Source organism: Erinaceus europaeus, chromosome 21, assembly GCF_950295315.1.
Source record: "Erinaceus europaeus chromosome 21, mEriEur2.1, whole genome shotgun sequence".
NCBI classification, from domain to species: Eukaryota; Metazoa; Chordata; class Mammalia; order Eulipotyphla; family Erinaceidae; genus Erinaceus; species Erinaceus europaeus.
In genome coordinates, this window is record NC_080182.1 from 4,515,652 (window position 1) to 4,528,151 (window position 12,500).

At 44.5% G+C, this 12,500-nt stretch overlaps 1 protein-coding gene across 1 annotated transcript in view; it reads right to left on the bottom strand.

The window, feature by feature from the left end:
- RPN1 (ribophorin I) overlaps positions 1 to 12,500 on the bottom strand; it is a 25,343-nt gene that overhangs the window by 9,618 nt on the left and 3,225 nt on the right. Inside the window, exons 2-4 of the mRNA XM_060180889.1 lie at positions 10,228 to 10,292; positions 6,764 to 7,070; positions 3,918 to 4,127 (exon numbers count right to left, since the gene is read on the bottom strand). Coding sequence (XP_060036872.1) covers positions 3,918 to 4,127; positions 6,764 to 7,070; positions 10,228 to 10,292 — 582 coding nt within the window. The remainder of the gene's footprint in view (positions 1 to 3,917; positions 4,128 to 6,763; positions 7,071 to 10,227; positions 10,293 to 12,500) is intronic.

Below are 12,500 nucleotides of genomic sequence, written 5' to 3' on the forward strand. Positions count from 1 at the left end.
CCATTTCTCTCTGTCCTATCCAACAACGACGACATTAATAACCACAACAATGTTAAACAACAAGGGCAACAAAAAGGAAAATAAATTAATTAATTAATTTTTTAAAAAGTGTTTACAAGGTTTCATTTATAAAGCAAAAAAAAAAAACTGAATTTTTTTTTTCCACCAAAGCACTACTCAGCTCTGGTTTACAGTGGTTCTAGGGACTGAACCCAGGATAAATGACTATAATACCACATGAAGGGCACTGCACTACGAAAAGTATATTTCTCTTTTATATATATAAATTTTTTTTAAAAAAATTAGTATTTGTTTATTCCTTTGTTGCAGTTGTTGTTGTTACTGATGTCATCATTGTTAGATAGGACAGAGAGAAATGGAGAGAAGAGGGGAAGACAGAGAGGGGGAGAGAAAGACAGGCACCTCTCGACCTGCTTCACCACCTGTGAAACGACTTCCCTGCAGGTGGGGAGTGGGGGCTCAAACCGGGATCCTTACGCTGGTCCTTGTGCTTTGTGCTGCATGCGCTTAACTGGCTGCGCTACTGGCCGACTCCCAATATATATAAATATATTTTTTAATTTTATTTATTAATGAGAAAAATAGGAGAGGGAGTCCGGCAGTAGCACAGCGGGTTAAGCACACATGGCGTAAAGCGCAAGGACTGGTGTAAGGATCCCAGTTCGAGCCCCCAGCTCCCCACCTGCAGGGGAGTCGCTTCACAAGCGGTGAAGCAGGTCTGCAGGTGTCTGTCTTTCTCTCCCCCATGTCTTCCCTCCTCTCTCCATTTCTCTCTGTCCTATCCAACAACGATGACATCAATAACAACAACAATAATAACCACAATGATAAAACAAGGACAACAAAAGGGAAAAAATAGCCTCCAGGAGCAGTGAATTTGTGTTGCAGGCACCAAACCCCAGTGATAACCCTAGAGGCAAAAAAAAAAAAAGAAAGAGGGAGGGAGAGAGAGAGAGAAAGAGTGGGAGGAAAGAGAGAGGAGGGGAGGGGAGGGGAGGGGAGGGGAGGGGAGGGGAGGGGAGGGGAGGGGAGGGAGACAGAAAGGAAAGAAAGAGAGACAGACAGCAAGGGGGTCAGGCTGTAGCGCAGCGGGTTAAGCACACGTGGTGCAAAGCGCAAGGACCGGCGTAAGGATCCCAGTTTGAGCCCCTAGCTCCCCACCTGCAGGGGAGTCGCTTCACAGGCGGTGAAGCAGGTCTGCAGGTGTCTGTCTTTCTCTCCCCCTCTCTGTCTTCCTCTCCTCTCTCCATTTCTCTCTGTCCTATCCAACAACGACGACAACAATACAACATTAAAAAAAAAAGGGCAACAAAAGAAGAAAACGATAGAGACAGAGAAAGACACCATATTACCCAAATATCCTCCCCTGCAGCCTGGCCCTGGGTCACAAATGGCTAAGCAAGACACTATCCGGCTGAGGTGCTTTACCAGCCCCAAATATTTTTCAGAAAACAGCATTATAGGGGATTGGGAAGACAATTCAGCAGGACAGTGCCCTTGTTTAGCCATTCCAGTCAAGTTTGTCCTCCCTGACACTAAAGGAAACTTCAGTCTATGGTTCTCCCTTACTATCTGAAGTAGTCTGGAGCAGTAAAATCCCAACCAAAAAATAAAGAAAACCTGCATTATAGGACCAAGGTGATTGAACACAGACTGACACTAAAGTCCCGGGTTCTATCTCTGGCATCACCAACAGTCAGAGCTGAGAGGCCTTCTGGTCAATCAATAAATCAACAGAAAGTTTTGGATGGGGCAACAGCATGATGGCTATGCAGAGACACGCATACCTGCAGCTCTAAAGTCCTACGTATAATCCCCTGCACCACAATAAGCCAGAGCTGAGCAGTGCTCTGCTTAAAAACAAAACTTTTTAATTTTTTAACGATTTTTATTAATTTATTATTTATTATTAGACTTATTGTTTTTATTTTTATTAGAAAGGGGGAGCCAGGAACCCCTGCTCCCTCCCCACCTGTGGAGGGACAGCTGCACGAGTGGTAAAGCAGGGCTGCAAGTGTCTGTTCTCTCCCTCTCCCTCTCTGTCTCCCCATTCCTTTCAATTTCTGTCTACCCAATAAAAATAAAGAGGAAAGGGGGTCGGGCGGTGGCGCAGTGGGTTAAGCGCATGTGGAGCAAAGCGCAGGGACCGGCGTGAAGATCCCAGTTCGAGCCCCCGGCTCCCCACCTGCAGAGGAGTCACTTCATGGGCGGTGAAGCAGGTCTGCAGGTGTCTATCTTTCTCTCCCTCTGTCTTCCCCTCCTCTCTCCATTTCTCTCTGTCCTATCCAACAATGAACAACATCAACATGGCAATAATAATAACCACAACGAGGCTACAACAAGGGCAGCAAAAAAAAAGGGGGGGGGAATGGCCTCCAGGAGCGGTGGATTCATGGTGCAGGCACCAAGCCCAGCAATAACCCTGGAGGGTAAAAAAAAAATAAAAAATAAAAAAATAAAGAGGAAAAAGGAGGGGGACGCGAGAGACAGACAACAGAAGCTTCCCTCCTGTAGGGGAGAACAAAGCAGCTGAACCTGGGCCCTTGAGCATGATGATGTGTACTCTGCCACAAGCACCACCACCCAGCCCCTAGAAAATTACTTCACATATAACCATAAGGGCCAGGGCTTAATGGTTATACAAGTGCTTTTTGTTTGTTTGTTTGTTTCCTCCTTTAACCAGAGCACTGCTCAGCTCCAGCTTATGGTAGTGCAGAAATTGACTCTGGGTCTTTGGAACCTCAGGCATAAGAGTCTCTTTGCATAACAGTTATGCTGTCTATTCCCAGCCCCAGACTTTCATGCCTCAGGCTCCAAGGTCCCAGGTTCACTCCCCAGCACCACCATAAACCAGAGCTGAGCAGTGCTCTGATAAAAAGTATACCTAGATATCTATAGCTGTATCTATATAGATTTTTTTTTCTCCAGAGTTATCACTGGGACTTTGTGCCTGCACTACGAATCCATTGCTCTTGGGGCCATTTTTTTTTCAACTTTTTTTGGATAGAACATAGAGAAACTAAAAGAGCAGAGGAAGAGAGAAAGACAGATACCTGCAGACCTGCTTCACCACTTGTGAAGCGACCCCCCTGCAGGTGGGGAGCTGGGGTCTTGAGCTGAGTCATTATGTGAGTCCTTACCCTTCGCACCACGTGTGCTTAACCTGTGCACCACTGCCCAGTCCCCGTAACACACACGTTGCCTCCAGGGTTATCGCTGGGACTCGGTGCCTGCAAAACGAATCCACAGCTCCGGGAGGCTATTTTTTCCTTTTTGTTGCCCTTGTTGTTTATCATTATTGCTGTCGTTGTTGGACAGGACAGAGAGAACTCGAGAGAGGAAGGGAAGACAGAGGGGGACAGAAAGACACCTGCAGACCTGCTTCACCGCTTGTGAAGCAGAGCCCCCACACCCCCACTGCTGGTGGGGAACCAAGTTTGAACCGGGATCCTTGCTCTGGTCCTTATGCTTTGTGCCATGTGCACTTAACCCACTTTGCTACTGCCCAACCCCCAAACATAGATTTTTAAAAATTAAAAAAAAAAAAAAAAAAAAAACTGTAAGGGCCTGCAAAGTAGCTAGTAAAACAGGGAGGATGAGCTGGGTTTGAGCGTGGCCCCCTAACCACAGCAGGGGAAGCCTCAGGAGTGCTAGTGTCTTCCCTTCTCTATCTCTTGTCTTTCAATCAGAGTAAGTCAACCCAGAGCAGTAAAGCCCAATGATGACAAATAAGAAATAAATAGAAATTGTCAGAGAAAACATGGGAAGATCTTTTTCAACCTTTCTGGGGTTTCCATCACTCAACTACTTGAACATCGATGACCAACTCCAAAAAAGTGTTTATGAGCAGCTAAAATGAGTTCTGGCCCATGCGTGCAGGAGCAGATGGCTCATACCTTAAAGGAACGGATGGAGGATATGCCGCTGTCTGGCTGTCTCTGGTAATCATAGCGTGAAAAAGGCCCCTTAAGTACAGCTCCCGTGTGCTTCAAGTCCACGTTCTCCTCCACAGCAATGTTACCCCAGTGAGACACCTCAATCACTCGGGTCATGCTGGTGATGGTCAGGAAAGGGCTGTTGTTCTCGTAGTGTACTTTCAAAGCATCCTGGAGAGGAAAGAAGCAAGTGGTTCGAGGTTTCCCACATCAGCAACAGGAGGTTAAATTACCCATCTAAAGTACGCAGCACTGGAAAATGACGTCTCCTGGGAAGTTTTAATGATATGGATATGGTCATGATTTAAATATACAGATAAAATATATGGCATGATTATTTTAAACTGGACTAAGCAAAACTGTGGATCACTTTTATTTCCAAAACACATACTCATCAGGCAGGCCTCGAACCCTGCAGGGCACATGGCCCAGGTTCAAACCCAAGTACCACATGGAAGTGCTATGGCACCAGGGAAAGCTCTGGTATTAAGGTATCTGTCTTTCTATCTGAACAGGAAAAGCCAGTCTAAGAGCACAGAAATCATGTGAGCACAAGGTGCTGACTCAACAACAAAAAGAAGCGACTTCTACACTCAACTTACTCTTGAAAAGCAATCCTGCGAGTAAGAGAACCCGAGAATGAAATACATGAGAATCAGCAGGGGTAGATAGAATAATGGTTATGCAGAAAGACTCTCATGCCTGAGGCTCCAAGGTCCCCAGTTTAATTGCCCGCACCATCAGTGCTCTGGCAAAAAAAAAAAGAAAAAAAAGAAAGATATGAGAATCTCAACACAGAAAGGAAACAATTTTAGCGACCGGAAGATGGTGCAGTAGATAGAGCACTGGACTCTCAAGAGGCCCCAAGTTTAATCCCCAGTATTGTTCATGTCAAAGTGATGCTCTGGTTCTCTCAAATAAATAAATAAAAATTTAAAGATAGTTTTAGATTATTTCTACTTTCTCACTTTGAATGCCAAATTTCTACAATGACCTTCAAGAAATCCTTTATATTTTTTTATCTTCTTTCATTATTGGATAGAGACAGAGAAATTGAGAGGGGGAGAGAGATACAGGAGACAGACAGAGACACCTGAAGTTCTACTTCACCACTCATAAGGCTTTCCCCCTGCAAATGGGAACCGGAGGCTTGAACCTGTGTCCTTGTGCACTGTATTGTGTACACTTTATCAGATGTACCACCACCTGGCCCCCTCAAGAACTACAATTTTCAGTTTTAAAATAAGCCTTAAATTGTCAAAGGAAAAAAAGAGAGAAGAATCGGAAATTAAAAGAAAAACTAGACTAGAAAATGTAAAATCTAATGAAGACATTTGAGTTGGGTAACAAAAGCAAAAATCATGTTGTATGACTTCGTTTATTGTAGTACTCGCTTTATTGTGGTGGTCTGGAGCCAAGCTTCCAATATCTGAAAGTAATGCCTATACTGACAGCAAATAGGGAAACTGGCAACATGCTTTAACTTGGAATTTTTTGCTTCTCAATGGTTCCAGGTTCAATCCCCAGTACCACCATAAGTCAAATCAGAGCTAAGAAATGTTCTGTTTTTTCTATCTTTCTCTTGTATCTCTCTCTCTCATTAAAATAAAATATATATACATGAAATATTTTGCTTCAGAAAGTTAGTGTGGGGGCTGGGTGGTGGCGTACCTGGTGGAGTGCACGTTACAGTGCTCAAGGACCCAGGTTCAAGTGCCCAGCCCCCACCTGCAGGGCTGCAGGTGTCTCTCTATCACCCCCCTTCTATCTCAATTTCTGTCTGTGTCTATCCAATAAATAAAGATTTTTAAAGTTTTTTTTAAAAAGTTAGCCTGAAAAAAAAAACTTATCAAAATGTTCTATGCAAAGTAATGAACATTGGACGCTCTAGCCTGAGGCTTCAGAGCTCCTAGGTTCAATCTCCCACACCACCATAAGCCAGAGCTGAACAGTGTTCTGGTTTAAAAAAAAAAAAAAGGGCGGAGGGTAGATAACATAATGGTTATGCAAACAGACTCTCATGCCTGAGGCTCCAAAGTCCCAGGTTCAATCTCCTCCCCCTACACACACACACACACAATCATAAGCCAGAGCTGAACAGTGCTCTGGTAAAAAAATAAATAAATAAAAATGAGTGTTATATCTTTAAATAGAAAAAAGGGGGCCAGGTGGTGGCACAACGGGTTGAGTGCACATGCTACAATGGGCAAGGATCTAGGTTCGAGCCCCCGGCCCCCACCTGCAAGGGGAAAGCTTTGCAAGTGGTGAAGCAGGGCTGCAGGTGTCTCTCTGCCTCTCCCATCTCCATTTCTGTCTCTATCCAATAAATAAATAAAGAGAATAAAAGAATTTTAAATAAATAAATAAACAGAAAAAAGGGAACTAGGCCAAGGAGAATAAAAGAATTTTAAATAAATAAATAAACAGAAAAAAGGGAACTAGGCCAAGGAGAAAGCATACAGATTATGCAAAAAATGTTATGTCTAAGGCTACAGGTTCAATGCCCCATACCACCATGTTTAGGCATCAAATTTCCGAGCACAGGAAATTTGGTAAACAAACTATAGATATTAAATCACGGGGTCTTATACACCTATTTATTTATATTTGGAGAAGATAGACTAGGGCTGGGTAAAATGCACATTACCATGTATGAAGGCCCAAGTTCAAGCCCCCAGTCCCCATCTGCAGAGGGAAACTTTGCAAGAGGTAAAAGGAGTGCTGCCGGTGTCTGCCTCTCTCCCCCAACACTGTCACCCAAAAGACAGTCTCTGAATCAGACAGGTGAGACGCCCTTGTGAGCCTACCTGACTGTAAGCAGGGACATCTCTGAATGGTCCATAATCCAGAAGGTCCTCAGAGCGTGTGGGGTTGCCCAGCTTGGTGTAGCTCTCTACATTGCGGGAGGCGAGCTTCACACGCATTGTTTGTGTCTTTGTGGGGTAGGGAGAGTAGAAATAATGGTTCCCCTCAAACACCACAAACTGCTTCTCTGACTGGGTGATCTGGGTTGGATATGGCTGAAGCACATGGGTGTAGACTGTTTCCACAATGACTGAGACCTTGGCCCCTGGATCGAGAGCAACTGGGAGCTTGACTGTGAAGAACCTCCCACTGGAAGAAAATAAGACAGGAGAATTAAAGGATGTTTTAAAATATTTATTTACTAATACAAGACAGTAAAGGAAGAGACTCAGGCCATCATTTTTGCACATGTGGCCCTGGGAGTAGATTCAGGGCCTCAAGAACATGGGTCTGGAGCCCTACCCACGGCACAGAAGAGTTTTCTTTTCTTTTCTTTTCTTTTTTTAATTTATTTATTTATTCCTTTTGTGGCCCTTGTTGTTTTATTGTTGTAGTTATTATTGATGTCATTGTTGTTGGATAGGACAGAGAGAAATGGAGAGGGGAGGGGAAGACAGAGAGGGGGAGAGAAAGACAGACACCTGCAGACCTGCTTCACCGCCTGTGAAGCGACTCCTCTGCAGGTGGGGAGCCGGAGGCTCGAACAGGGATCCTTCTGCTGGTCCTTGTGCATAGCGCCACCTGCGCTTAACCCGCTGCGCTACCACCCGACTCCTTATTTTTTTTTTTAATTTTTTATTAGCTTTATGTATTGGATAGAGACAGCCAGATGTCGAAAGGGAGGGGGTAACAGGGAGAGAGACAGAGAGACACCTGCAGCAGAGCTTCACCACTTGCAAAGCTTTCCCCCTGCAGGTGGGAAAATGGAGAGAGATGGGGAAGAGAGAGGAGGGGAGAGAAAGATAGACACCTGCAGACCTGCTTCAAGTGGTAAAGCAGGGCTGCAGGTGTCTCTGTCTTTCTTCCTTCCTATCACCCCCTTCCCTCTCAATTTCCGGCTATCTCTATCCAATAAATAAAAAAATATAAAAAAACAAAGTAAATCCCCTATAAAAAAAATAGATAAAGATGGGGGGTGTACAGGCTAGGGAGATGGATCCGCAGTACTGTGGCTGCCTCATGTGCATGAGGCTCTGGGTTCAATCCCCACCACAATATGGGAGCAACAAGGAGCAGGCACAGAGGCTCCATTGTCTTCTTCTCCCTGTCTCATCCTCTCTCTCATTCTAAAAACAATAGGGAGTTGAGGAAACTGTACATAATGGATATGCAAAAAGACTTTCATCTCTGCAGCACCAAAGGCCCCAGACTCAATCCCCAGCACCACCATAAGCCAAGCAGTGCTTTGGTGAAAGTTAATCAATCAATTCAAACAATAGGCTGCACCCCGCATTTGCTTTCCAGAACTACAAAAAATAAAGGGAGGTAGAGCAGGTGGTGGAAACAAACCCTTATGCCTGAGACTCTGAAGCCCCAGGTTCAATCCCCTGCACCACCATTAACCCAGAGTTGAGCAATGCTCTGGTAAAAAATAATAGTAATAATTAACTAATTAATTGAAATTAAGTCTACAAATGGCTTCATGAATCCATGTTGAATTATGTACCACTGGGGCCAGCAAAAGCAGCTCATGTGGACTTTACACACCTGGTCTGCCATGCAAACAAGCCAGGTGGGGAGCCGGGGTTCTCATGAGGGCTGGGTGGTGGCTCACCTTGCTGAGCACACGTTACAATGTGCAAGAACCCAGGTTCAAGCCCTGGGTCCCCACCTGCAGGGAGAAGCTTTGTGAGTGGTAAAGCAGGTGTCTCTCTGTCTCATTCTCTTTTTTTGCCCCCATGGTTACTGCTGGGGCTCGGTGCCTGCACTATGAATCCACTGCTCCTGGAGGCCACTTTTTCCATTTTGTTGCCCTTGTTATTGTTATTAGATAGGAAAGAGAAATCAAGAGAGGAGAGGAAAGGAAGACAGACACCTGCACATCTGCTTTTCCACCTGTGAAGCAACCCCCTTGCAGATAGGGAGTCAGGGGCTTGAACCAGGATCCTTGTGCGGTTCCTTGAGCTTTGCACTATAGCCAGGCCCCCTCTCTCCCTCTCTATTACTCTCTTCCCTCTTGATTTCTGGCTATGTCTATCCAACAAGTAAATATGGATTAAAAAAAAAATTAGGGGAGCCAGGGAGTGGTGCACCCAGTTTAACGAACACATTACCATGCATAATGACACAGGTTCAAGGCTCTGCTCCCCACCTTCAGGGGGAAAGTTTCACAAGCAGTGAAGCAGGGCTGAAGGTGTCTGTGTCTGTCTGTCTGTCTGTCTGTCTCTCTGTTTCTCTCCTGATTTCTCTGTCCTATCAAATAAAATAAGGGAAAAAAAAAAAAAAAGGAAAAAATTGGCCACCAGGAGTGGTGGATTTGTCACACAGGCACCAAATCCCAGTGATGACCGTGGGGGGGGGGGGGGGGGGTCAGGGGGAGAGGGTACAGCATAATGGCTATGCAAAGAGACTCTCATGCCTCATGCCTGAGGCTCTAAAGTCCCAGGTTCAGTCCCCCATACCACCATAAGTCAGAGCTGAGCAGTGCTCTGGTAAAAAAAGAGGGCAAGGCAGTGGAGTCATGCAGGCACCAAGCAATAATTCTGGTAGTAAAAAAATAAAAAGCATCCCTTCTACAAAGAAGCATTACTTTAATGCTCTGACATCCTGAGCACAGGTGTCAGAAGTAAGGTGGGGGAAGGAGTGGTCTGCTCCTCAGATGGTGGCCATCCACGGAGGAAAGATATCTGCTGAGCAAACAGCTTAGAGCTAGGTTCCTCCCTGTCCTGAGAGGAGATAATACCCACAGAGACTAGAAAGACCTCATGTCTTATGGAAAGCAACTACTATGTCGCAAAACTAACAGCTACTGTTAGGGGCATCCAATTTTAGAATCAGTGATCATGACATGACATGACAGGCAGTAGCTTACTCCCACTCACTATATTAACTGATGGCCTCTTACACACTAAATTTTTTTTTCTTTTCCTTTTTATATGTTATCTCCTTTTTTTTACCCTCGTTTTTATCATTATGGTTATTATTATCATTGTTATTGAAGTTGTTGTTGCCAGATAGGACAGAAAGAAATAGAGAGGAGGGGAAGACAGAGAGGGAGAGAGAAAGATAGACACCTACAGACCTGCTTCACCGCCTGTGAAGTGACTTCCCTGCAGGTGGGGAGCCGGGGGCTCAAACCGGGATCCTTACACCGGTCCTTGCACTTTGTGCCATGTGCACTTAACCCGCTGCGCTACTGCCCGACTCCCACACTAAGTTATTTTCTAAACAACTCTACTCACTAGCTTCTGACTCCAGCCTTGACACTGTAAAGGGCAAGTCTGCTTCTGGCTGCCTGTCAGCTTACCTTTTCCCCTTAATTTTGGTTTCTCGTACTTCCAGATTGTTCTCTTCTTCATCTTCTCCCTTCATCTACAAAAGAACAAAGGATGTTGTTCATTTTTGTCTTTTCACCTCCAAATTCTGAGTCAGCAATTAAGCAACTGCCTCAGATTGTCCACAGCAAAGAATTCAAACTACCAGAGCTTTCAAATGACTGAAATATGGGGACGGGAGTAGATAGCATAATGGTCATGAAAACAGACTCTCGTGGTCCAGAAGGTGGCACAGTGGATAAAGCACTGGACTTTCAAGCATGAGGTACCGAGTTCAATCCCTGGCAGCACAGGTACCAGGGTGATGTCTGGCTCTCTCTCTCTCTTTCTATCTTTCTCATTTAAAAAATAAAATCTTTAACAAAAAAAGAAAGAAAACAGACTCTCATGCCTGAGGCTTCAAAGTCCCAGGTTCAATCCCCCACCTTCCATAAGCCAGAGCTGTGCTCTGGTTAAAAAAAAAAAAAAAAAAAAAAAAGACTAACACAGCAAAAGGAAAAAAAAAGACTGAAATATGGTTTGAGTAAATGATATCTTTTCATCTGAATCAAGAACACTGTCAGGTACAGGGATCTTTCAGGTCCTGGAGGACCTACGATGGGAGTGAGAATGTTCTGCAGAAAACTGGAATTTTACACATGTAACAACAGTTGCTATTTACTGTAAATCATTAAACCCAATAATAATAATATCAGAACACTGTCCTTTGCACTGAAATAAGCTGTACAGCAAACTCTAAAAAATAAAAGCACAGGAGTCTGGGAGGTGGTGCAGTGAAGAAAGCATTGGACTCTCAAGCATGAGGTCCTGAGTTCAATCCCCAGCAACACATATACCAGTGATGCCTGATTCTTTTTCTCTCTCCTGTCATTCTTCATGAATAAATAAAATCTTTCAAAATGTCACCACTGAGAGAAACTAGGTAAAAACTACTCTTAAGTATATACATATGCGCAGTGGTCAGAAGGTGGCGCAGTGGTAAAGCTTTGGACTCTCAAGCATGAGGTCCCGAGTTCGATCCCCAGCAGCACATGTGCCAGAGTGATGCTGGTCCTTCCTTTCTCCTATCTTTCTCATAAATAAATAAAATCTCTTATATATACATGCATACCTCTGAGTAATGGCATGTTCAGCTCCATACCACAATAAAGCAAGTATCTTCAATGAGTCGCACAAATGTTTTGGTTTCCCAGGGATGTCAACCTTACACTACAGTTTATTACTATAAAGAATGCAAGGGGTAGGCGGTAGTGCAATGGGTTAAGTACACATGGCAAGAAGCACAAGGACAGGGTAAGGGTCCTGGTTCGTGCCCCCAGCTCCCTACCTGCAGGGGGGTCACTTCACAGGTGGTGAAGTCTGCAGGTGGCTATCTTTCTCTCTCTCTGTCTTCCCCTCCTCTCTCCATTTCTCTGTCCTATCCAACAACGACATCAATAACAATAACCACAACAATAAAAGAATGCAGCTGGTGGTCCAGGAGATGGTGCAGTGGATAAAGCACTGGATTCTCAACCATGAAGTAGTCCTCAGTTCAATCCCCAGCACCAGAGTGTACCAGAGTGATGACTGGTCTTCTCCTATCTTTCTCATGAATAAATAAATAAGTTCTTTTTTTAAAAAATCCAATAGCAATTAAGTCTAAAAAATACTTCACCACTAAAAGTGCTAACCATCACCTGAGCCTAGACTCTTTGCAACAGAGTGGTCAGAAAACTTCAGTGCATTTAAAAAAAAAAAAAAAAAAGATCTGGATCACAATAAAGCTAAATGCAACGAAAAAAAAGTATTTTTCTAAACGGTCAAGTACACATATACAGGCCACCTGGGAAGTGGTTCAGTGGATAAAGCTCTGGACTCTCAAGCTTGAGGTCTTGAGTTCAATCCCCAGCACTGTGTGTGCTGAAGTAATACTCTTGCTTTCTAATAAAATTTCCAACACACATATAATAAATTTTACTTCTGGACCACAGGGCTACCTCACCAGGTAGGCTGCCTGCCTTACCAGGCATTCAGCTTCGCTCTGAGCCCCAACACCACATGGAAGAAGCTATGACACTAAAGGAAGCTCCTGTGCTATGCTGTCTCTCCTCTACTTGAAAGAAAAGGAAGCCCAGGAGTGGTGAAGGCATGAGCCACCCCCTGCATACACACAGAAAGCATTACACTTCCAAACACAAAGGCCTGCAAGGCTTCTTCCTGGGCATCTCCTTCCTCACATACATTCAAATAGCCATCGGAAATA